This window comes from Leiobunum rupestre, chromosome 6, assembly GCF_980474605.1.
Source record: "Leiobunum rupestre chromosome 6, qqLeiRupe1.1.hap1, whole genome shotgun sequence".
In the NCBI taxonomy this organism is placed as follows: Eukaryota; Metazoa; Arthropoda; class Arachnida; order Opiliones; family Sclerosomatidae; genus Leiobunum; species Leiobunum rupestre.
Window position 1 is genome coordinate 52,720,592 of NC_143389.1, and position 23,241 is coordinate 52,743,832.

At 36.4% G+C, this 23,241-nt stretch overlaps 7 protein-coding genes across 15 annotated transcripts; 3 read left to right on the plus strand and 4 right to left on the minus strand.

The window, feature by feature from the left end:
- Window positions 1-2,154: 2,154 nt before the first annotated feature.
- On the plus strand, window positions 2,155-3,400 carry mRpL55 (mitochondrial ribosomal protein L55). Of its 4 annotated transcripts, none has more exons than XR_016481196.1 (3): window positions 2,155-2,271; window positions 2,378-3,237; window positions 3,315-3,400. XR_016481196.1 is itself a non-coding variant. In XM_090177859.1 (3 exons), exons 1-2 carry the CDS (start codon window positions 2,252-2,254, stop codon window positions 2,739-2,741), a joined length of 384 nt encoding a protein of 127 aa, XP_090033985.1. In that variant the 5' UTR covers window positions 2,155-2,251; the 3' UTR covers window positions 2,742-2,746; window positions 2,859-3,400. The 4 variants fall into 4 exon arrangements, 3 of the variants coding, with proteins under 3 accessions (XP_090033985.1, XP_090033984.1, XP_090033982.1); XM_090177859.1 differs by having other exon boundaries at window positions 2,378-2,746; window positions 2,859-3,400; XM_090177858.1 differs by having other exon boundaries at window positions 2,378-2,746.
- LOC149941484 (uncharacterized) lies at window positions 2,793-4,195 on the minus strand. The gene is made up of 8 exons (XM_090177855.1): window positions 4,045-4,195; window positions 3,871-3,960; window positions 3,713-3,812; window positions 3,566-3,645; window positions 3,421-3,484; window positions 3,274-3,344; window positions 3,122-3,213; window positions 2,793-3,005 (listed from the first exon to the last, which is right to left on the minus strand). Exons 4-8 carry the CDS (start codon window positions 3,641-3,643, stop codon window positions 2,918-2,920), a joined length of 393 nt encoding a protein of 130 aa, XP_090033981.1. The 5' UTR covers window positions 3,644-3,645; window positions 3,713-3,812; window positions 3,871-3,960; window positions 4,045-4,195; the 3' UTR covers window positions 2,793-2,917.
- Window positions 4,196-4,899: 704 nt separating this feature from the next.
- Window positions 4,900-5,870, minus strand: LOC149941485 (cystatin-A-like). Its single transcript, XM_090180148.1, has 3 exons — window positions 5,625-5,870; window positions 5,386-5,487; window positions 4,900-5,324 (listed from the first exon to the last, which is right to left on the minus strand). Exons 1-3 carry the CDS (start codon window positions 5,691-5,693, stop codon window positions 5,205-5,207), a joined length of 291 nt encoding a protein of 96 aa, XP_090036274.1. The 5' UTR covers window positions 5,694-5,870; the 3' UTR covers window positions 4,900-5,204.
- A 157-nt stretch (window positions 5,871-6,027) lies between these two features.
- On the plus strand, window positions 6,028-12,560 carry LOC149941486 (uncharacterized). Of its 3 annotated transcripts, none has more exons than XM_090180139.1 (14): window positions 6,028-6,173; window positions 6,821-6,987; window positions 7,272-7,361; window positions 7,419-7,491; window positions 7,569-7,938; window positions 8,002-8,365; window positions 8,427-8,490; window positions 8,559-9,494; window positions 9,543-9,948; window positions 10,009-10,267; window positions 11,314-11,436; window positions 11,493-11,578; window positions 11,634-11,809; window positions 11,877-12,560. In XM_090180139.1, the coding sequence occupies exons 2-14, from the start codon at window positions 6,865-6,867 to the stop codon at window positions 12,020-12,022; spliced, it is 3,216 nt and encodes a 1,071-aa protein (XP_090036265.1). In that variant the 5' UTR covers window positions 6,028-6,173; window positions 6,821-6,864; the 3' UTR covers window positions 12,023-12,560. The 3 variants fall into 3 exon arrangements, with proteins under 3 accessions (XP_090036265.1, XP_090036267.1, XP_090036266.1); XM_090180141.1 differs by having other exon boundaries at window positions 9,561-9,948; window positions 11,877-12,559; XM_090180140.1 differs by lacking the exons at window positions 11,314-11,436; window positions 11,493-11,578; window positions 11,634-11,809; window positions 11,877-12,560 and adding an exon at window positions 10,504-11,268.
- Window positions 12,561-13,208: 648 nt separating this feature from the next.
- LOC149941487 (peroxiredoxin 2-like) lies at window positions 13,209-15,955 on the minus strand. 4 transcript variants are annotated; one of them, XM_090180144.1, is made up of 6 exons: window positions 15,917-15,955; window positions 15,798-15,851; window positions 14,172-14,313; window positions 13,990-14,106; window positions 13,574-13,827; window positions 13,209-13,510 (listed from the first exon to the last, which is right to left on the minus strand). In XM_090180144.1, exons 2-6 carry the CDS (start codon window positions 15,814-15,816, stop codon window positions 13,425-13,427), a joined length of 618 nt encoding a protein of 205 aa, XP_090036270.1. In that variant the 5' UTR covers window positions 15,817-15,851; window positions 15,917-15,955; the 3' UTR covers window positions 13,209-13,424. The 4 variants fall into 4 exon arrangements, with proteins under 4 accessions (XP_090036270.1, XP_090036271.1, XP_090036272.1 ...); XM_090180145.1 differs by lacking the exons at window positions 15,798-15,851; window positions 15,917-15,955 and adding an exon at window positions 14,416-14,535; XM_090180146.1 differs by lacking the exons at window positions 15,798-15,851; window positions 15,917-15,955 and adding an exon at window positions 14,927-15,087 and having other exon boundaries at window positions 13,210-13,510.
- A 1,450-nt stretch (window positions 15,956-17,405) lies between these two features.
- cin (Molybdenum cofactor synthesis protein cinnamon) lies at window positions 17,406-21,107 on the plus strand. The gene is made up of 18 exons (XM_090180142.1): window positions 17,406-17,424; window positions 17,643-17,724; window positions 17,823-18,069; window positions 18,134-18,222; window positions 18,285-18,366; window positions 18,424-18,481; window positions 18,537-18,724; window positions 18,784-18,830; window positions 18,926-18,945; window positions 19,012-19,189; window positions 19,254-19,388; window positions 19,446-19,598; window positions 19,671-20,002; window positions 20,064-20,185; window positions 20,251-20,338; window positions 20,400-20,473; window positions 20,533-20,701; window positions 20,761-21,107. The coding sequence occupies exons 2-18, from the start codon at window positions 17,652-17,654 to the stop codon at window positions 21,004-21,006; spliced, it is 2,301 nt and encodes a 766-aa protein (XP_090036268.1). The 5' UTR covers window positions 17,406-17,424; window positions 17,643-17,651; the 3' UTR covers window positions 21,007-21,107.
- LOC149941489 (ribosome production factor 1) lies at window positions 21,094-23,076 on the minus strand. Its single transcript, XM_090180143.1, has 7 exons — window positions 22,919-23,076; window positions 22,457-22,513; window positions 22,213-22,389; window positions 21,908-22,144; window positions 21,671-21,849; window positions 21,479-21,605; window positions 21,094-21,180 (listed from the first exon to the last, which is right to left on the minus strand). Exons 1-7 carry the CDS (start codon window positions 23,033-23,035, stop codon window positions 21,139-21,141), a joined length of 936 nt encoding a protein of 311 aa, XP_090036269.1. The 5' UTR covers window positions 23,036-23,076; the 3' UTR covers window positions 21,094-21,138.
- Between the last annotated feature and the right edge of the window lie 165 nt (window positions 23,077-23,241).

Genomic DNA, 23,241 nt, shown 5'->3' on the forward strand with positions numbered 1-23,241 from the left:
CATTGACATGCTCGTCAAGCTTGAGGACTTGAGAGAGGAGTGTGATCGGGCGGTACTCAGACGGGTCAGAGGTATCACCACCCTTCGGAACCGGGGTGACGTTTGCGCAACTCCAGTCAGAGGGAATGGCGCCGGCGTCGTACGACAGTTGGAAGAGGGCGGTCAAGGGAGCAGCAAGAGCATCTGCACACTTCCGAAGTAGGGCAGAGTGGATGCCGTCGGGGCCAGGGGGCTTGAATGGCTTGACCGTCCTGAGCAGTTTCCGAATACCAGGTACAGAGAATTGGACGGGGTCCATAGTTGGGGCTCTCCGGGGCAGGAGAGGAACCGTGTCGAAGTTATATTCAGGAAAAGTTTTTTGGAAGGAAGCAGCAAGCAGGTTAGCCTTATCGGCGGCAGACGTGTAAAGAGTCGAGCCCATCTTGAGGTCTGGGACAGAAGACGTCTTGTTTTTCCGAGAAACGAGCTGGAAAAAGCGCTTCCGGTTAGAATCCAGGTCCGAGGCAACCAGATCCAAATGGCGAGTGCGCGCAGCCCGGAGCGCAAACTTTATGTTTCCACGGTGCCGCGATAAGTGCCTCCTGTTAGCGTCACTAGGATGAAGTTTGGTTCGGTTGTATCGGCGCTTAGATATGCGAATCAACCGACGAAGCGAAGGCCCCACCCAGGGCAAGCTTTGGCGCGAGGATATTTTTTTACGGGCACATGAGCCGCCGTGGCAGCCTCAATGGCCGACCGTAGGGTGCTCCAAGCTTCCTGAACCACAGTAGGGAACTGAATGGCTCCAAGACCGAGCGAGGCGGTACCCGAGCTGGGGGATTCACCCCCGGATAGGGCAGAGGAGAAAGTCATGGTCGCTAATACCCGGAAGGTGAGTGACTGCCCCCAGAAGGCCAGGGTTCGAGACAAGGATAAGATCGAGGATATTCCCACCGTTTATGTTGTCGCGTGTGGGCTCCAGGACACACTGCGTCAGATTGGCGGACAGCATAGCGTGAAGGAAGTTCGTGTCTTCCGCGGCGGGACTAGTGAGGGATGTCCAGTCAATTTTAGGATAGTTGAAATCGCCGACTATGATGAGGTCCGATTCGGCACCAGAGAGACGGGTGATGAGATTGTGGATGCGTCTGTTATAAGCAGGTTTAGCTGATGGCGGCCGGTAGATACAGCAGACCCGGAGGCAGGAGGATCCGACAGTAATCCTGGCAGCCACAGCCTCGACTTCCGTGTGGAGATCAAGTGGCAAGGAGCGTAACCATAGAAATATCACAGGTAACTAGAATGCTGCCGCCTACGGCCGAGCTTGACGCCAGTTCACCTTGAACCTTCAGCCAATGAGAGGCCGTAGAGTGGTTCCGCCAAGGAGGATAATAATCCTCCTTGGATCCGCTACTATAGCGGGAGATAGGTGACGTCATTCTCTCTGGTGACATTAAATTCTTGGCAGAACCACTCTTTGAGCTCTGATTGGCTGAGATCTGGCTATCGTCTGCCACGGCGTTTGGCCCATTTGCCAGTTACACGGCAGCATTCTAGTTACCTATGAGATTTCTATGAGCGTAACCTTCTGTCAATGGCGAGGCAAACCCCGCCGCCGTTTTTATTTCTGTCCTTTCTGAAGACGTTGAACGTAGGGCCAAAAAGCTCAAGGGAAGAGAATGAGGTGTCGAGGTGCGTCTCAGTGAGCGCAAGTATAGAGGGTTGGAGAGTGTCAGTGAAGGCCCGGAGGGCGAGATGCTTATTTGTGAGAGAACACAGATTAGTGTACAAAAGGGTGATCCCAGTTGTCGCAAGTCACTCTTGTGGGCGGGCCTTGGGCAAGTCAGGCTGCTTGCTAGCGGGAGGGTGAGAGAAGACAACTGTGATGCCTTTGGCCCAATTATCAGGTATGAGCGCCCGGCGGACCTCCTGGGCCGGGAGTTCGACCTTGAAAGAGCTGAAGGTTTGCTGCTTATATTATCTTTGCAATAGCTTAGTGACCGATTTCTTTATTATATAAATAAATATAAAAAAATAAAAAATAAAATAAATGTACAAGATGATTGGAAATTTGTTCAAATTTAAACTTAATATTTAAAATATATAATGCGTCGGGGGATTGTGTGTACTTAAAATGTCCGTGACATCTTGTTCTCTCCAATATTTGTACATATCACAAATCAAATCAACCCATAGGCAAATTGGTGGCTTGTTGAATCTTTCTCTTTTAAACGGATATCATTATTTTTAGTTAAAAATTGTGTGTTATGAAATGTCTTCAGTTTTAAAGTGGTAAGGAATATTTCGAAATGAGTATAATTGTAGATATGCGAAGGCAATTGATAAACATTTAAAAATTAAGCCTTAGATAAAATGTGTACCTTTTTTGTTTTTTTAGGATTATTTCAAAAAACGCAATTGAAGGATTAAAATTGTCTGAATTGCCACAAGTTGTCAATATTGTGCGTAGACTTAATTCAAACCGTGCATCAATTGCTAGAATTGGACGGCTCACATACACTCGAACCTATCCAACATTGTTAGTGTTACCTGATGGTAGTACCATAAACATAAGATATCATGAACCACGAAAAATCATTAAGCTCCCACTTGATATTAACAACTTGTCAGAAGAAGAGCGCCAACTACGTTTGTTAAAAAGACAACCTAAAGAAAAAGCTTATGTAGAAGAAGAAATCGCAAGCAAGTTGGATATTAATCGTTATTTGAAAATGACCAAATCGAGAATACGAAAAACTTAGACCAGGTTTGATTAAATGTTTTATAAACATATTACAGTTCATAGTATCACACTGGGCTTAGTAACAGTCTTAATATTTAATGTGTTATATATATTTTAAAAATCATTTCAACTTTAGTTAATGTGACAAAACGTAACACACCACTTGACTTTAACAACGACATTCTTTGTCATTTTTCAAGTGTAAAGGGATTCTGTGCTCAAAGCCTTTGTTATGTCCAGTTGTCTCTTATTAAATTGATAACGCATCCCTGTTGCTCTTTTTCTAAAATTATCCAACATGTTTAATGACATCTTGGGCTAAGAAATGATAAATTTATCATTTCAGAGTCCATGATGAAGTTAATTATGCATATTCAAATATATTTATGCATTTCTTACAAAAGAAAATTCTTTTTATCAAAATTTGGACTCCAAATCTCATGGATACTATCTGAATCACTTGATATTTCCTTTTGATTTTGGTTCGAGGCCTTTACATGATGCAAAGAAAAAATGTAACCATAGTTTTCTTAAAAAAACTTAAAACTAACATTATATTTTGCTCTATAGTTTGTTATTTTATCCTTCACAGCTATTGACCGGGTACATAATGGCATGCCATCTTTTGAAAGTTTGATTAAAAACAAAAGTCAGCGTTTTTTGACTAGTTCATAAAATTTTAAAGCTTTTATTTTAACCTCTGTTTTGAGCCCTCAATGTAGAATGAAAAAAAGGATTGTCACTATACAAATTAGAATTGCCCTACAAAGAATATTCACTAATGTAGTTATTCAAATTATTTATAGAGATATCAATGTTTTAGATTATTTTTTTCAAACTTACAATATTACTGACATGTTTATGTCCAGCATAGTTACGCCCAAAATACTCTTTGTACAAGTTGCAAACAGTGCACTCCATATCTGAAAATTTCAATCTTGATATACATTTCTTAGTCTTAGAAATATAAAATTATTAAACTTTAAAAACCATTGTAATAATTATTATTTGACAATTGAAGCCTTCTTAAGTCTCCTACTGATGCACTATGACTAAGGGCACCTTTGTTCCTGGGTTTCAACACATCACCCTTAAAGAAGTACATTTGAGTTAACCGGTCTCTATGAAGCATTATTGAAGTTTTTTACCTCTAAATATTTCTTAGGGTGATTATAATCGCACCTTGATTCGTAAATTATAGTAGAAGTTGAATATCCAAGTCGAGGTTGTAGTTCACTCTGTAAAAAATATAACTTTGGCTTAGAATTGAGTAACTTCCTATTCAGTTGGTTATAAAGATAAAATTGTTTAGAAACATCTACCGGAAATGCTTGGGTGTTTTTAAACAGTACGTCAAATCTTGAGCCACCATAAGATGGTCTCAAAGTTGGTATAGGGTACAAAAATTTTCTGGCAACTGTTTGAAATACTGATAGTGTTACCTCTTGTAAAGGCTCTAGCTGCAGAAGTTCAATATAAACTGGCTCTCCTAAAAAACCAAACCCAGTTTTTCAACATAATATATAACTTGGCTATATATTTTACTTTCTAAGCAAGTTGTTAAATCAGCAGGGTCAAAACAGCTTTCAAAAACCTGAAAAAATACTTAACTGCACTACACATTAAATATATAATTAGAATTTATCTTATTAACCTTTTCAAAGTTAAAAGTTTGAAAAATGATTAGAGGGAAACAACAAGCAACTCGTTTAGTTTGATAATGCTGACCAAACATTGATATATTTAAATGTAGATCATTTTTTGAGTTCAGCCAAACACCTGGGCATGATATCTGTAAAAATATTTAAATTAACATGCATGAAGAACAAGTGTTCTCTTTTATGATAGTACCGAGGCTAGTTTCACTTCTACAACACATTTCAGAGACTTTCCTGGCATTTAATATAGCTACTTTAGTAGTTGGATATTTCTTTCTTCCTTTCTAAACATTGAATGATATGACATTCTCTTTCTTCGAAGGCATTCATGATTTAGTTCAGCTAGGTGACCTATTTTTGCATTATATTGATCCAACAAGGTACATGAAACTTTTAGTTAAATATACAAAAATCAATATAATAGCTACTTGCAGTAAAATGAAATTATATCTAGAGAATGGATCAATCCATATTTATTTCATTGTTATCTAATACATACAATATAGTATATGAAATATTTCATCATGCGAGAATATATATTAACATTAATTTTAAAGATGTCTTTGAACTTTGAATATACAAATGCAAATGCGTGTTTATTATTTATGTTCTATAAAGTCAATTAATTTAAGGCAGGTGATTTTCAGATAGTCAATCTCTCATATTGACATTTCTCTTTATTTGTATATATAAAGATTAATAAGAGAATACAACAAGAGCCCCCAACAGAAGTTTTAGTTTAAAGAGTATAAAGATAAGGCCTTTATGTTAGCTTTAATGTTACATACAAAAAAAAGGATGGAATTTTCAGAAAAATAGGTAACTTAAAAATATGAAATTTCATCATCTTCAAGCTTATTTTCTTGCACACCTGACAATTGCAATTCCCCTTGTAATGGTTTATAAACTCTGACGTGTAAATGATTTCCTCCGCCAACTTTAACCTAGTGTGTTGGCAAATAATTGTAAGGTTGATGGAAGAAAAACACAAGCACTACTAATTACTTTAATGAAGTAATTCATTCCAGCTACTACTTGTGATTTGTAAAGTACAGGAACAAAAACTTCGTATTTGGCATTCAACTTTTCTTCAACTTTTGGTTGAATCTAAAACAGAATATCATACTTTTTAGAAAAAAATAGAGGAAATTTACATATAAAGTCAATTTCAATATAATTTGATTTAATAAACAATTGAACAGTTTTGAGTTAACAGTTGGTTTTAAAATAATTATTATATTTACGTCTTGACAAATCTGTTGAACTCTGTCGTCAACGGCTTTAGCTTGCGACGTACCTCCAGGAACAGACATAGTGCTTATATTGCGCCTTAATTAACTTGTAATAATATATCCACACCTCCTAAATGCAACTACGCCACAGCCCGCTTTTTTGTAAATTGTTTCCGATGGAAGACAGCGGTAAGTCACTTGTCACTTTCGAGAGAGTGAGTCAGTCTCACGTCATGCCCCCTTCTGAGTTCCATATAAATGTTTTAGAAATATGCTGCCGCCTTCTATCTTCGATAATCTCAAAAACTTTGTCCTTTAAAAGAGTAGTATGTAATTGTTAATAATTAAACTATTAGAGGGCGACACCCGACCTCTTAAAGTCAAGCTTAGAAGGCCAAAGATGCTCTCAGTCCAATGTCTTTGGTTCGATTCATTAGTGTTAGCAGTAGGTTACTCAATGCTGGGTTTCATCATAATGAGTTAGAAATATTATTTATTTCTACTCCCAGTTTGAAAGTGACCAAAGTGTTTTGAAAACAGTTAATTGTATTTAAACATATTGTAAGTATATTAGGATAATATATAGCTTAAACCATAAAAATATAGTAATAAATTATCATAGTGACTGATTAGTAAGCCTAAGCCCTACCTTGTAAGGCTAGTATACAGCAAAACTAAAAAGGTAGGCCTGGCCCCACAAAGAACGGCGTCGCCAATTAGTAAAATAGGGAAAAACCTATGTTAAATCTGCATCTCTAAGTTAGTCAAACTAACAGACATACTAGGTGCAATGAAATTATAAAAGGTGAGGCTGTTATTTTCTAGTTTTCACATAGTGCACTAGTATCCCTTATGGCTCTGTGGTAACTGCTTTAAAGATGTTAGAAAACTTAGCTACCATGCATTTGAATGTTTAGAGAAGTATTAAAGGAAACTGACCCTATTAAAGATTTATGTTGGTGAACTTGTCTGTACAACCAATTGAACAAGTGAATAACCATTTGCGGAAACATTATGGAAACCTTTTATTGGGTGTGATATGACCTTAAAAAGAATCCAAATGAAATTTTACTAGCTTTTTATTGCAACATAGATATTATGAGGCTAGGCTGCGGGTAAAGTCACTAATAATTGTGAAAAATGGTACAAAAGTGTGTATTTAATTACCTAATATTCTTAGCTTAAGTTAATTTTTACAATTCTTATAGCTTCATCTTCTGTTCCCATATGAATTTAATAAAAAATTATAAGAATGATGGACATTGAAAAGGGAGAGATATGGCAATTGTTCCAGAAGGGCAGTTCCATAAGCCATTCTCTGACGACTTGTGGACTTATTTTTATTGGTTGTGAGGAATGTGACATCATTTTGCAGGTGAATATAAGCCCTCTTTTCCTTTTTGAAAGAGATTAAAAACCACTATGCAGGCTTCTTACTTTACCAGCATTTAATAATTTTTGCTCTAGAATAACCTGCCCACATACAGTCTGATTCATAAACTATGTGGGTTTGTACAAAAAAATAAACCAGTTTTTTAAAAATTGATCATGTAGGCAGTTGTGGTGTGGGCTTAGTTTTTAGCTGACCATTTTTCTTGAAAAATATTCTTTTTTGTCCACCTGTAAACTTGAATGTAGCATTATTTTTTATTTTCTTAGTCCCCCGGTGTTGAAAAGAGGCATGCAGTTATATCCTACGACACTCTAAAGCAAGAATTCTGGATCAAGGATCTAAACAGCGTTACTGGAGTGAGGGAACTTTATTTTTAACATTTTATTTTAGCTTAATTTCTTTTTCCACTATAGACCTATATTAATGGGGTGAGGATACCTGAACAGAGTTATTTCAAGCTAAGCCACGAAGATAGCATTAGATTTGGTGCGTTTATTGGTCTTTATAAGGAATAGAAACTATGGTAAATGTTAAAAGTGATTATTTATCCTTAATTTCCATAGGTTATGGTCCAATATTTACACTGAAAAGAAAATCTCCAGATGATTCAGACAATTCAAGAAGTGAGCCTCAACAAGCTGAGGAAGAAGAAGAAGAAGATGATGATCGTACAGATTTAGTTGACTCTCTCGAAGATATTAGAGAATCTATGCTTTCTTATTCATCCGGTTCCCGGACACTTTTGCCATCTAGCAATGCTACAAATAATTTAAGCACGGTGGTTTCGTGCTCGGAAAGTAATAATAGTGGTGGCAGCTCTCATAGTGGTAATAATACTAGTGCAGCTGAGTCTCCTGTATCAGGAACACCCACGCATCAGCCAAATCAAACGTTCAGTCCCGAAATTGAGTCCAGAAGTGTAAATAACTTCAGGTATTTTAAGTCAGAAATTGGTTTGTAAAGATTAGATAATCATTTTAGGTAAAACTCTTTTAGCCATTTTCCAATACCGCCATTGTCTCCTTCCATACTATCAGAAGTGTCTGTCAACAGTAGCGCGAGCTCAAAGGGTAGCAGGACGTTCTCTGGGAGGGATTCTGTAGAGAACAATAATTTGCCATCAAACAGTTCAGCCATGTCTGATGATCGAAATGATCAAATCACTCAAACCCCACCTGGATCAAAGAAAGAAATTAAGATTATCAATGGAACTGGAGGTAGCCAAACTGAAGAGAAAGAGACGCCTCCCTCTGTTGTTGCTGCAGCTCCAATGGCATTCACTATTCCCTTTGATAGTGATTCTTCCTCGTCCTCTCGTACTTTTACCAGAAGAAAACCACCCATCCGCCTCAAAGAGAAGGTAGTATTTTCAATTTGACAGGGTCTTTTGTTGCTAATATGATATTCTCTTTCGTTTTAAGCAAAATCATCAACACGAGATGTTAAATGGGAGCTCAACAACTCAGAAATTTGATCCTAAACAAAGTAATTACGGTTTTTTATTTTGTCCACCGTGAAGTTTATTTGCTTGTTATTAACATTGTGGTCCTCAGATGAAATAGCCACTGAACCATTAAGCGAAACAGCCACTTATCTTATTCAACGAATGCTGGGAGAAGCTGAAAGTCCTCGCAGTCCAATGAATCGTTTGCCTTCAAGCGGTTGGGAAAGTTCTGTCAAAGGAACTTGGATTAAGAAGAAAAAGGGCCCAAATTGTCCACCAGGTGGATCGTCGTCTTCTTCGTCGCCTTCTCATCAGCATGCCTCCCATTCTTCTCCCGCCACCTCCTCCCCTTCTTCTCCACTGCCTCCTGGGAATACTCTTCATTCCTATTTGCCTTGTTCTCCTATGAATGGCACTGAACCATCAACCAGAACCGTCGAAGATAATGAAGATGCCAAAAGTGAAACTGGAACCTACACTGTTGACACTGAACAATTAGATCCCCAAGTGGATGAAGCTAGGAAGAAAATAGACGAGGTCTTTGGCCTCCAAGAGCAGATGAAAAAAAGATCTGATAGCTATTCGAATAACTTGTCTTTAGCTGGAAAACAGACTGATAATTTAAAAGACAGAGCTAACCATAAAATCGATAGGGATGACGGCATATACAAAAGTCCCTATTTGAAACAAAATGTCAACAAAAGGGTGGAAGATGATAGGGTGAATTATTGTCAAACTAGGATGATCCCTGTACCTCCTCAAAGACCTCCTAGAACCACCTTGGGAAGATCAAACACTGTGACTAAACTAGAGCCAAATTTGACTTCGGTGTCATCCAGAAGTGCTTTGGCATTAACAACGCCAGGAATGAGGCGTCAGAATAGCGGTGGAGATTCACATTCTAACCTAAAGAAGGAAGATAGGGGAAGTAGGGGGTCATCTAGGGATGCTCTTAGCGATGGCTGTAGCCCTCCACCGCAAAGGAGACTTTCTGGTCACTCTACTTCCCTTCATGGTGTCGTTAGCAATAGAAGCAATAGCTTAGGTGTGTATATGAATTAATCGTGAATGATTTATTCTCGGGCCTTAAAAGAATGTTACGAATATTTAGGTGGTGAAGAGAGTGGACTAGGTGGTGAGGGTTACTTTTGGAGGAGGAAATCTTGGAACTTGTCCTGCTCTGATTTAGACAACAACAAATCTGAGACTGGTAGCGTGGTGTCAGACATCAGTACCAGTACTGAACCTAGTTCCCATAGTTCTTGCTGTGGCAGCAATAGACATAGGAACAATAGTGGAAGGTCTGGAAGTGCCCAGGATGGGTCGGCTCCAACAATGAGGCTTAACAGAGCCTTTGCGCTTAGGAGAGCCAGATTGGGATTTGAGTCTGATGATGCTTTGGCTGCTTCAAGCGGTTCGCAAATCACGCCTGCTGGTAGTCCTTCGCTAAGTTATACTTCCAGCTCCGGAACGAGAGATCTGTCACGACTACCTCCAAAGTAACTTAAGTCATTCTTCTTATGACAAGAAAACCATGGATAATAATTGTCAAATTTCAGAAATCTTCCTATAAATCAACCAAGGAATTCAAATTTGGGATCTAATTTGAGTCGCCATGATGGAGGAAGATTCAGTCTTAGATTGCCCAGAGGCAGCGCTCCTGTAAGTCGTATAGGAAATGCAGCTTCGAGAACTTCAAGTGGTATAGCTTCGCCATCTTCAATTAAACCTCCAACCACACCTACTCAGTATCAGCAACATAGCAGGCAAAATAGTGGATCTAACTGGGTACCTCCAGCCAACCAAAGAGCAAACTCGGTGAGATGAAACTCTTTATTAGTCATTCAAACTAATATGGAATAATTTACCAATAGCAATAGTTACCTATAATAGTACCGTAGTAGTAATATTTTAGAATTCCCAGAGGTAGTTGTTAAATTTAATAATAGTTTTTAGATATTAAGCGGGGCTTAGATTCAGTAACCCATTCCTATTAGGACATTCTTTTGAAACTTGTTTCACCCTGCGAATTGCGATGTGGATATCATTTTTAGAAACCACCTACTGGTAGTGATGCCAAACATTCAGTAGGTGTGACCTCTGGAGCCAAAACCGGCACTCTAAACAAAGCAGTTTCAATGAAAAATCTATCAATTCGTACTCCTCCTCAACCTTTACAACAAAAACAAAGATCTTTAAATATTCCTTCGTCTTCCGAGGAATCTTCGGAGAAAACTCGTGTAAGTCGCAGGAGCCCAGTGTCAGGCTCCACAACATCTAGTGTCACGTCTCGACCCCAATCTGGCACTGGCCGAGGTTCTAGGAGAGGCGTTGGTCATACCCCAGTGGGAAGAGGAAAGGGAAGAAACGCTACTAGCTCCTCTGTTCAGAAATCTGCATCTTTTAGTAATAGTAAAGATCTGCCCAAAGATCTTGAAGTCGCCACAATGTCAGACACCATGCAAAAGAGAACAACTTCCATTCCTTCTGGTGGGAAAAGAGGAGCTTTAAATTCTGGACCTGCAGGAAAGAAAAACCAGACTCAGACTAAGGTCACGATTAATAAATTGTAGACTCAAAAACCACATCCTGCTACTATTCACACTGTTCATTTGTTACAATACCTGGATTTTAATTTTTTTTTGGCTTGCATTAACATTTTTTAGCGATACAATTATTTAATTTACCATTGACTTTGGCATGACCAGTATGCTAAATAGTATGGCATCATCATTATTGCACCTCGTTACCCACTTGAATTTTTTTCGTTTACCTTGGTTTTTAGCTTTAGATTTTTTATGAGCTATGTAATTACAAAAATTTCAACCCTTGGAAAATTACTAATTTATTTTTCTGTATTAAAGTTTATTAGGAGAGAATCAGTCTCTGCGGCCAATGTGTCAAATAGGGATGGAGAACAAAATGCTTCAAATGCACCATCTGGATCAGATTCTTCTACTCAAGCCAAATCCAAAAGAGAAGTTTCCGTACGTTAATTTTTAGATTTAAGAAAATATTCGATTTAATTGATATTTTACATTAGGCGCTAGATGGTCTTGTGATAACCGCAGTACATCAGCTTTCAAATAAATTAAAAACGTCATCTTGCGAAATTTTAGAAAAAGAAAGGTACGTTTTTTTTTCTGTTTGTCCATCCACTATATATCCTCATTCTTGGGTTCAGACTGAAATATCCTGAGAGAAGTGAAGGACGACTCATGATAGATGAGGTTTTACCAAGCTCTGATAAAAGATCTCCCAAACAAGTACAGCAATCTACTTCTAACAGTGAAGGGAATTTGACACGTGATCTTTCTGCTATTCTTAAAAATTTGAAGAAAGTCCAACAAACTTTAGAAGGTAAATTATTTAAATTCCATTAACTTTTGTTTTTGCTATGGCTCTTAACAGTATTTTTTTTTTAAAGTTATATCCTCTTTGAGCGATCAAACCAAATCTCCGCTGGCTCGTAACTCTGCTCTTATGGAACCAGCTAATCAAGAAAGCTCTGGTCAAAATGCTTCGGTAAATAGGCAAAGAGATAAACGTAGCTTTTTCATTGTAGATGTTTAAAATAAGGAGAAAAATATGAAATTTTAGAAGACTGAATTTCTTTAGGACTTAAATAAATTCCTCGAAATTTTAATTTGGTGTAGTCTATAGGTGAAGCTCATTTTTAAATTACTCATTCAGCTATTTTAAATCCTAATTTATTCCAGACAATTTTTTTTTAAAGAAGGCTGTTAATTTTGTCAATATTTGTTGGAAATATATACTCTTAAGGGGTGAGAAAATAATGTAAAAAGAAAGGTAAAAAACCATTTATATTTATTATACAAATTGCCATTAATTTTTTTTTTAAACTTGAAAATTTGATGTCATTTTATCTTTGATTTTATTGTTATGAGTGACAGAAAAAATTATCAAATTAATGTTATATGCTTCTTGTTAACAAAATGTTACAAATTACAATGCTGGTGTTGTAAAGAGAGCCTAAAAGACTAAAAAAATATACCAATTTTCGCTGTGCTTATGTTTTACAGTGATGGTGCCAAGAAAACTTATGTAGATATTATATTCCATTTCAAAAATAAAATTAAGGCATTTGTGAAATTCAGGAATTGCAGAATTTTAAATAATCTGTTTATTTAATCACATCCACTTGTTAAACATTGGATTAGGCAGAAATTTTACCTTCCCATAAAATTTACCGCGATTTTATGATCTCATCTACATTTATCTAAAACCGGTCCCAATAGGAAAAATGAGCGAAGATTCTAAATTACCTCTGATTATACCCGTCCATTCTGTCCGATTACACTGACTGATGAAATTTTTTGCCCCTAAAACTTCTGACCTTGAAAGACTCATCTACGCCAGAAGCCTAATGTAGTGAGAAGGGGGTCTGGGGATTTGACAACGGGAATATTAAAATCTAGGAGCGTCCAGAAAGCGTTAAAATTATCTTTATCTGTGTTTTTAGTGATAAGTTTCCGGATAATAATGTTTCAATAGATGAAGATTACATTTTAACATTGCTGGAAACGAGTAGCCCCAACATATCCTGGATAATAATTTTATTTATTCCTCTCAATTACCTTTTGCATTACTCTTAAATCATACACCACTGACCCAGAGATCAAACAAGGCAGTTTTTGGTTGTGGTAAAATGAACTTGCCTTGCAACTTTTATTTCCCTTACGTAAAAATAATAATTTAAGACGTTTTTGTTTTTTTGTTTTTTAAAAAGGTCAGTTTTATTTCAAATTTTAACAACAATGAAAAGGGTGAAAAAAAATCACAGATCTAACAGCAGAAAGTGAGAACATACCCATAGTACAGGTATATCTTTTAAATGACTAAAGTGTCTAAGAAAAATGTTTAAGGAGCACTAAATATTAAATTATCCATTAAGCATTTTTACAAATTTTCTTTCCTTTGGTTTTTTCCTTAGGGGTCATTTTTTAATGGCTATTTAATGACTGGATGAAAAGTATTTCTTGCTACCATCCGGATCTGGTTTCATGGTAGCATCACCTGGCTTCCAACCAGCTGGGCAAACTAGAGAATTTCATGGTAAACATTAGTAAGCATATATTTATTCTCGTAAAATATTTTAATTACCTTCTCCATGCTTATCTGTAAATTGAAAAGCTTGAACCAGCCTTAGAGTTTCATCAACAGATCTTCCCACTGGCAAATCATTAATAGTAATTTGGCGAAGCCTTCCACTATCATCAATGAGAAATAGACCTCTAAAAGCTACGCCAGCATCTTCTTTATATACTCCGTAATCTTGGGCAATTTTGCAGTTTTTGTCCGCCAATAGTGGTATGTCCATTTTTCCCAAACCGCCTTCTTTACGAGGTGTATTGATCCTATGTAAAATAAAGTAATAGTCTATAGTAGCTTTTCACATAGAGACTACTTGTTTCTTTTCACACAAGGGAGTGGCAAAGTCCGCCCTAATCAGCAGCTATTATGACTAGCTAATAGTTGCGCCCTCGTTGGTCATGAAGCAAAAATCTTAACATATATACCATGCCAAATGGCTGAAGTGACTATCCGTGGAACAGGCTATAACTTCACAACCAATATCGCGGAATTCAGTTACTCTGTCACTAAACGATATTATCTCAGTTGGACACACAAAGGTACTAGAAAAAAAACATTGAAATCGTTAATAAATTTCAATTCTAATTTAGGCCAAAAGAATAATTACAAGTCGAGGGGGTAGAAGAATAAGACCAAGTATTTTCCTTTGTAGTCCGACAGTTTTATATCCTTGAACTGGCCATTAACAACTGCCGTGCCACTGAAGTCAGGGGCAGGTTTTGTGAGTTCTGGAAATTGTCCTGGCATGGCTAAAGAATCATAAGAAGTTTTCATTAAAATGAAATATGACAAAAATTAAGAAATAGGGCAAGTTCACTCATTTTATTAGAAATTAAATGGTATAAATGTACCATCATCATGTAGAGCCATACCAGTATAAAATAAATATAGAGGTATAATATAGTACACCTGTCAAAAATGATATTAACATGTAGCTTTTAAGTTTTTATCAGTAAAGGGCAGGAACTAAAGGTTTCCCCAAAACAGTAAAAGGAAAGATCATGTTTAATATAGTATTTCAGCAATAGACATAGATAAAAACCAATCACCAAGGGAAAGGGTATCAAAAGCCTCCACATCAAGATAAGATAAACTAGGGATTAACATAATCTACTTGTTAAAAAACGTGGTATTATTTCTAGGGATACGGAAAATAGATAAATTTTTCTAAATCGTTTAAATTAACGGGATCACGTTATTTCAAATAAATTTAAATAATTTACCCTCCCGCCAAACAAAGAATGAACTATGATAACGGTACACACACAACATACCTAGATTTGTAAAACTTGGAACACTAGATGGATATCTTATCTTATAAGAAACAAGTTCCAAATGAAAGAGTATTTTCAATGTTCTTACTTTCGTCTTCGATAATCGATACTTGATAACGCGTTTACGTAAGAAAGGATTCAGGTAAAAATTGTTGGAAAAACCGTTCAAAACGCGGATCTTTGATGTCTACTTAGAAAATGAGCCTCCGGAATTATGAGCGCCTTTGAGGGGTAAATGTGCGGGATGTCACGGTACAGTCTATATAGCGGTAATAAAAAGCTCTCTGAAACCACGTGATACGTGACGTAGCCGGCGTTTAATTCATTGTTATATAAGTTTTTTTATAGCTTCACGGAAACCGCCTGGGCGAAACCCGTCGATTTTTCCCACACCCGTAGGAACATCCTAATGGTATTTTTTATTCTTGACCCTGAGGCAAAACAAACAAAGGCATTTTAGCCCAATTTACTATCATTAGTTTCATATAATAGGATTAGAAGTAAAATAATTTATAATGATAAGAAAGAGCTGACGCTACTTTAGTTTAGTTTTCCCCATCTTAAAATAATAAACAAATGGAGTTAAAAATATTAAAAAAAAGCAAACAATTCTGAGCAAAATCGAAAGGAATGTAACATATTAATAGACATTGCAATTTCCTTTATGGAAACATGAATTAAGTTGAATGTTTCAAACATTTGGAATTAAACTAGAGGGGTAGCCAGGGGGCAGTGTACCCCTGAAACGTCCGGTTGCAGTGGCGTAGCCAGGATTTTGTTTCGGGGGGGGGAGGGGCACTGAAAAAAAAGTAAAAAAATAAAAATATTTGCACCTTACGCCACTGTAACAATTTTTATTTTTTTACAATTGTGTGACCACCCCCCGGGCCCCCACACAAATCCTGACTACGCTACTGAATGAAACGAGATAAAGTGTGTTATGACATGGCCATACTTACGTTTTTCCGTTGTTGTCATACTTCTAATGAATCCCACGTTACAAATGCATTTACCTTGAAATAATCCATTATTATAATTACATTAATACTCTAATGGAAAGGGAATATATTTTGCTTACACGTCGAATTTCCGGACGTAGCAAGTGTTAGTGCTGATAAGGTGGGTGTAGTTGTAGAAGTAATTAATGAACTGTGTAAGTTTGAATTTCGATCGTTATTTATATTAGATTCAAATTGGTGATCATTCGTTAAACGATTATTACTTTCAGAAATTGGCACAGACTTTTTTGCTCCCATTTCAGAATTTCTTCATTCTGAATCTGATTTACAAGCCAGTAGGAATGTGTTAATTGATAAGCGCTATGTCATAAATGTTTTCGTTTCCATAGTATACACTCTTTTATATCCTTATTTGTGAGAGCTGCCATTTTATTACAGGTCTGATTTCAAATAGTGCATGCAAGGCCGCTTCACGCGGTCAAGTGCACGCGACGTCTCGAGCTGATGAGCACGTGCAGGCGCCCTTGCCTGTACTATTCGCTACCTGAGAGCAAAAGTCAAGTAAGTCGAGATACGAGACTATTGAAAGAAATTCAAAATAAGAATCCTTGAGTGTTTTTAAATTAAGATGACTCAGTACAAAATTTTCAATATATATTTTCACTCTATTTTTATCAATTTTCATTATTAGATTATCTTTGTTATTATGCTAGATTTCGAACTTAAAATTGGTTTTTCTCAAATAGGGGTTTACAGACTGGCTTGACTCTTGCTCTAAGGTAGCGAATTTTAAATTAGGCCTGTAATGAAATGGCCGACTTCGTAAAAGAGTGTATACGTTAAAGGGATCCCTCACTTACAACAGGGGAAGGCATAAGGGTCACAAAAAACTGGTTTTGAAGCACACTGCAAGTCTGGATTTTATGTTACCCCTATGCCTCCTCCTGTTGTGAGTGATGGATCCCTTTAAGCTGTTCAATTTATATCGCTTTGGGATATTGGGCGCTTGCTCGTAGCGTCGCAGGCCTACGTCATAACCAAATACTATATATACGCTGCGCTTACTAGACAGACGTCTCCATACAAAAACCTGTTAACACTTTCTAAGCACGAGAGAAGCCTTTGACCAGCCGTTAGAGGCGCCACTAGTAGCACTGCTGAAGCGCGGGGACAATTTTGACCAGCGTCTGCTATCATATGCAAGTTGAGCCATTGAACACGCCAGTCTATTTAGCGAAGCGTATATATAGTCTTTGGTCATAACTAATCCCCGTCTTGAAACGGCCGCCATGACATTAATTTAAAGTCACAGATCGTTATGTAAAACGCCACACGATCCTGCGTAATAATCACGTGACCACCAGGGGCGTTTTAATGTCATGGCCAACCTATACGCGTTACCATGGCAACGAACACCAGCCACACCAACGAGCAAGCTACAAATAAACAGTGAAAATAAAATCAAAGAAATTTGAAATATATTAATGATTTTCTTCGATTATTTTTTGTAGCTATAGTAATAATTTTAATTATTTAAAAGAAGAAAGAAATATATGGTAAAACAGTTCTACAAACCTGCTAAAACCCAACCAACAAGATCACCCTTTCATATTTCCCTCCAATTCAGGTAAGTGAAATTTTGGTACGAAGCTGCTACTGCCATCTATCTGTTGAGGAAGTGATATCTCTAGCGGATTTCGGAAATTCGGGAGCTTCGGTGTAACGTAAGCAGACGATACAGACAACGCGTAATTTTCAAAGCGGAAAGTTATCGAATGGCTATTTAGTAGATGTATTTGGGCTGTTTTTCTTAAATATTTAACAGTAATCATCTTTATATAATAGAGGATAGCAATGTCTACCAGTAAATGGGCAAAGTACAAAAGAGCGTACAACAAAGCCTGGGAAAAGGATCCTGATCTAAAAGGTTTGATGATTAGCCAAGGCTGCTAAAGATATGAATTAATGAAACTGTAAAACATAAATTTTGTAGTGAATTCTAATAAACTCCATATTTTAATTTAGCTTGGATAAGACCAGTGCCTCAATCAAAATTAAAGGCTTTCTGTTTGTTTTGTAACCGAGAATTAAGAGCCCATCATTCAGATCTTATATCCCATGTTAAAACATCTAGACATCAAAAAAATGAAACGAAATTTAAGAATATGATTGTGCCAGAAGAAGCCAATGTATCATTGGTCATTGATAACATTCCCGATCCTGATCCAATCTGTTCAAGCTTACAAGTTAATCATTCGGATACAGTTGTAGAGTAATGGCTGGTTTATTATATCTTATTTTATAATTAATCTTTCAATTAAAAAAGAATTTTGCAGTTTGAGGGCCATGACTCTTGGAGATAACCTCATCCCTTATGATGAAATTCCACCTGGTGCTTCTTTGGTACAGTTTGGAATTTTGACAGGTAATTCTGGATTTGGCTTTAAGGTCGTTGTTAAGGTGAATTCCAAATCACGTTTAATTTAGTTAGCGATAGGTGCAGTCGAGGTGATATGGAAGACTCTAGCGGAGATGCTTTACAAGAACTAATAAACTCAGGCGCATTACCGTATAGTATTTATTTAAGATCATTTTGGTTGTGTAATAATGTAATTATATTTCCTAGGTTTCAGTCTTGTGTGTACGTTAGAATGTGCGTTCCAGATAATTTTGATCACATAAAGGTAATATACTTTATTCTTCGGTTTTGAGTTCAAAGCTTATTATTTTTTCGTATAGAGCACTTTGATTGACTGGTGCGACAAAATGAAGGTGGATGTAATTTTAACGACAGGAGGGACTGGTTTTACTGAGAGAGATGTAACCCCTGAGGCCACAGCAGCAATATTGCATAAAGAAGCTAACGGAATGAGTGCAGCTATAACTATGGAGTCTATGAAAGTAACACCTATGGCTATGCTTTCTAGGTACTTTTAAACTTTAAATTTAATATATTACCTCAGTGTTAAATTATCTTCTTTTTTAGAGCTGTTTGTGGTATAAGAAACAAAACTCTTGTAATTAATTTACCAGGTAGTAAAAAAATTAAATACGTTTTTTTCCAAATATACTGACCTTGTAAATGCTTTAATTAATCGTACCATGGAAATTATGCGGTAATTTTTTAGGTAGCAAAAAAGGAGCTATGGTAATTTTCTCTTAAAATAAATGTTTATAAATAACCTGTTACTTGAGCCATTTATTTTCATTTTAGGAATGCTTTAATTTTGTCGTACCTGTGCTTCAACATGCTGTGGATCAAATTCACGGTGTCACAGGACGTATTGCGGAAATTCATAACCAGATACAAAGTAATTTCAGTATGTTTATAACTCCTAGCTGCCACTGCGGCTCCAATTCTCGCCAGAATGACGACCCTTCGGTAGTACCAGGTAAATCATATATATGATTTTTTTTTAATGTTAAGCCATATCTGGTATACTTTTACGTCTACAGATTTTGAGAACATTGATGGCAGGGTAGCACGAAGGTTACGAACATCCTCTTATCCGTTAGTTTCCATTGACTATGCCCATAAAATGATTCTGAAAGAAGCTGCTGTAATTGGAATCCATTCCCCTAATCTTGTTGGTACGGTGGCTCAAAATTTTTAAATTTGGCTTAATCGCAAGCAAAAGTTATTTTCAGACTGTTTGGGAAGCTATTTAGTTCATGACGTCATATCGAGTGTTAATTTACCTCCATTTAATGCTTCAATCAAAGATGGCTATGCTGTTGTGGCTGCTGATGGAGCCAGTAGAAGAAAAGTTTTGGGTGCCATGGCAGCTGGTGCTCAACCTGGTATAACGATTCTGTGATAGAGTATACCTATATTTTCAAGTGCATATTAGCAGTTTTTTTTAACGAATATAGCGGCCTTAGACGTTATGTCAGGCTACTGCGTAAGAGTTAGTACCGGTGCACCTGTTCCTCATGGAGCAAATGCGGTTGTTCAAGTAGAGGACACCAAACTTATGTCCGAACTTCAAGATGGTAAAGAAGAGGCAGAAATTGAAATTGTTAGAGCTCCTGTGTTAAATCAGGATATTCGGGCGATTGGGTTTGATGTGAAAATTAATGAAATGGTCTTGGAAAAACACACAAGATTGGGTCCTTCTCAAATTGGAATTCTGGCGTCGATTGGGAAAATGCAACCAACTGTTTTCAAAAAACCAGTAGTTGCAATTTTATCCACTGGTTCTGAGGTAAGGAGGTTTTTGTAATGGTTCATTTCTGGATTATGACAGTAAAATTCTTTAAATTTAGCTTTTAGAACCAGGGCAAGTTTTGAGGCCAGGCAGTATTTGGGATAGCAATAAATATGCGTTGCTAGGTTTCCTTATGCAGAATGGATATACAGTTAGAGATATTGGTATAGCTAGAGATAAGTATGTAATTTTTTTATTTTCATGTTGACAGCACGCTTTAAAAAAAATTTCCTATGGCGGTATAGTGTGGAATCCTTAGTTGAACATTTGACTAAAGCTTTGGAGGAAGCCTCTGTTATAATCACCACTGGAGGCGTGTCTATGGGAGAAAAAGTACTCAATCCTCGTGTTGCTTATTTGCCAAGGAAATTTCATTACATTCTATCGTTTTTAGGACCTTGTTAAATTTGTTTTGACGGTCCAATTCAAGGCCAAAATACATTTTGCGCAGCTTTTTATGAAGCCTGGGTAACATTTTGATTTGTTCGCTTTTAAGTGTGAAGTATGATTAATTTGGAAATTGATAGGAAACCAACTACATTTGCTACTTTGAAATATAAAGAAGAAAAGAAGCTGGTATTTGCTCTGCCTGGAAATCCAGTGTCAGCTGTTGTGACTTTTAATCTTTTAGTCCTTCCAGCGTTAAAAGCCATGTCGGGAGATTTAAACCCACTGCCAAAAACCATCATGGCTGAAGTATTGATTTTTCATGTGAACCAACTATACTCAAGATATTAACTATTTTATTTCTTTAGATGTCACACTCGTATGATCTAGATCCAAGACCAGAATATGCCAGGGCAATTTTAACATGGCCTAAACAAGCTGACGACTCTAATCAGGCTCCAATTGCTAGCTTAACAGGCAACCAGATGAGCAGCAGGCTTTTGAGTATGCATAAAGCTGATGCTTTATTGGTTTTCTCCTCTCAGTCCCCTGAAAAACCCACTGTAGAAGAAGGAGAACTAATTCCCGCCATATTATTAGATCACAAAGTTTAAAATTGCTAGCCTGTAATTTTTATTTTAAATTTGAGAATGGAGGAATGAAATTCTGAAAAATATACATTGTCTTGTAATGTAGTAGAAATAAAGTTTTTTTTGTAAAATATCAATAATATTTATTAGATATTTTTATAAAAAGAATCTTCTACGACTGGTTTCCATTTCATGACGCTGAAAATGAAATTTGGAAATTATTAAAAATTGGTTGCCACATGTCAGGGAATTTTAAGAATTTGTAAAAACTCAAACATAGAATTTTACCATCTATCATTTATTTCCTTAAAAGTTTAGCTAATTTGTTTCAACGTTGCAATAACCTATTTACTTAATTTAAGTGCATTTGAATTTATTAACTCCTAATAACAGTATAATATAACAATTTTGGCCTTAAAAAGTCAGGGAAAATCTCTTAAAATGGCCAGGGAATTTGAATCAGAAACCCTGTAAAATATCACAAAAAAAAACTTACTTTCAAAACCCATTCATATTCCCCAAATTTTGTATCAAAGGTTCCTTTTTGTAAAGTTCTAAGTTTTAAAGTGAATCTAGGTCCAATTTCTTGTAAAGCTACCTTCTTCTCGTTCTTAAATTCATATCTGCAATTACAAAAAGGTAATAATTCTGCCAGTAAAGAGAAACTTATTAAATTTTTTTCTATTACCTATGATGCCTAAAAAATATATAGTCTCTTTGATTATGGAACGTAACCACTCTTCTACCCACAAATTGAGGGTCATAATGAAACAGAGATGCTAACATTCTTCCAACTGAATGTCCTAAACGGGTGTTAAAGTTATTTAAAATGACTTCAGGACGATGCTGACTCAATTGTGCCCTATGCTAAAAGTTTCAAATATATGTTATTTTGAGAACTTTATTTGAATTTTTTTTAATTTACCTTAATATCCTTACAAAATTTAACTCCACTTAATCTGAAGTAGGCTGTAGGACCATCTGGTAGATGTATTACTAACATTTGATCAGGTTGCCTCCTATCTTCATTAATTACTACTATGTCTGTAAAATCTCTTTTACTAGCAGCAACAACCAAATTCTTAATGCTGGCTCTTTGCCTTCGATAAAATGTTGCATTGGGAATACTTTGTCTCAATTCCCTGCATAATCTCAAAGTTTTCTGGAAATTAATATTTTTTATTTATTCATCCGTTTCGAAAAACAACAATACCACCTAAAAATAATTACTGAATGAGGATTATCTCCAGTAGTTACGACAATTTTTGGTAAAGTTTCTCTGTTAAAAAATGGAGCCATTTCATCCATTTGTATGTCAAGTTTAACTTCTTCGTCTTCAGGATCAACCATAGTGGAATCTGGTTCTCTGGTACTTTCCAAAGTCTTTGGAACTTGTTTCGGTGGAGCCTGAAATTTCAATGGTTAATCCTGAAACCTTCATTACAAGTGATAGTTAAGATAAAAATTAAATTACTGCATCTCCCAATGCCTCAGCTTCCTTTCGCCGTTTCTTTCTTTCAATTTTCTTTGCCTAAATAAAGAAATATGTTAAATTTGGTACAATCTTCATGATCTCTAGGGGTACCACATGTGCAAATTTTGCGTACAGGATTTTGAATTTCAAAGTGATTTCAGAAATCAAACTGATTTTGAGATTGCAGAGAAAGATTTTAGTGTTAATTTCTGGATTTAGGCAATTTAAACGGTTTTTTTTAACTGATTTTCGTCCAGATTTCAGGACTTTCAGGTTGAATTCAAGATTTCTGAAATCATTTTTCTCTAGAGTCAAGTGTACGGGATTTTTACGAATGTTGGACCCCTCGTAATATGATCTTCATCTAAGCTTGGATAAATTCAAGAAGTAGTAGATCAATTTACAAGGCTTAAGGTCTAACACTTGGAAAACCAAAATAACAGGTTAAAAAAATACATGTACCTTTTGTTTTTCATGTTTTAACTTTGCATAAGCTTCTTGCCTCCTTTGTTTATTTCTAATTTTCGAAACATTTTGAGCCAAAAATTGTAAATCATTTTCTTGTGTTGAAGCCTCCATTTTGAAATACACGTGCGAATCTTAAAATTGACCTTTATAAGTTTATCACCTACTCAGTCACATAGAAATAACTAGAATGCTGCCGTGTAACTGGAAAATGCACCAAACCCCGTGGCAGACGATAGCCTGATCTCAGCCAATCAGAGCTCAAAGAGTGGTTCGCGAACTTCTGCCAAGAATTTATTGTCACCAGAGAGAATAGCCAA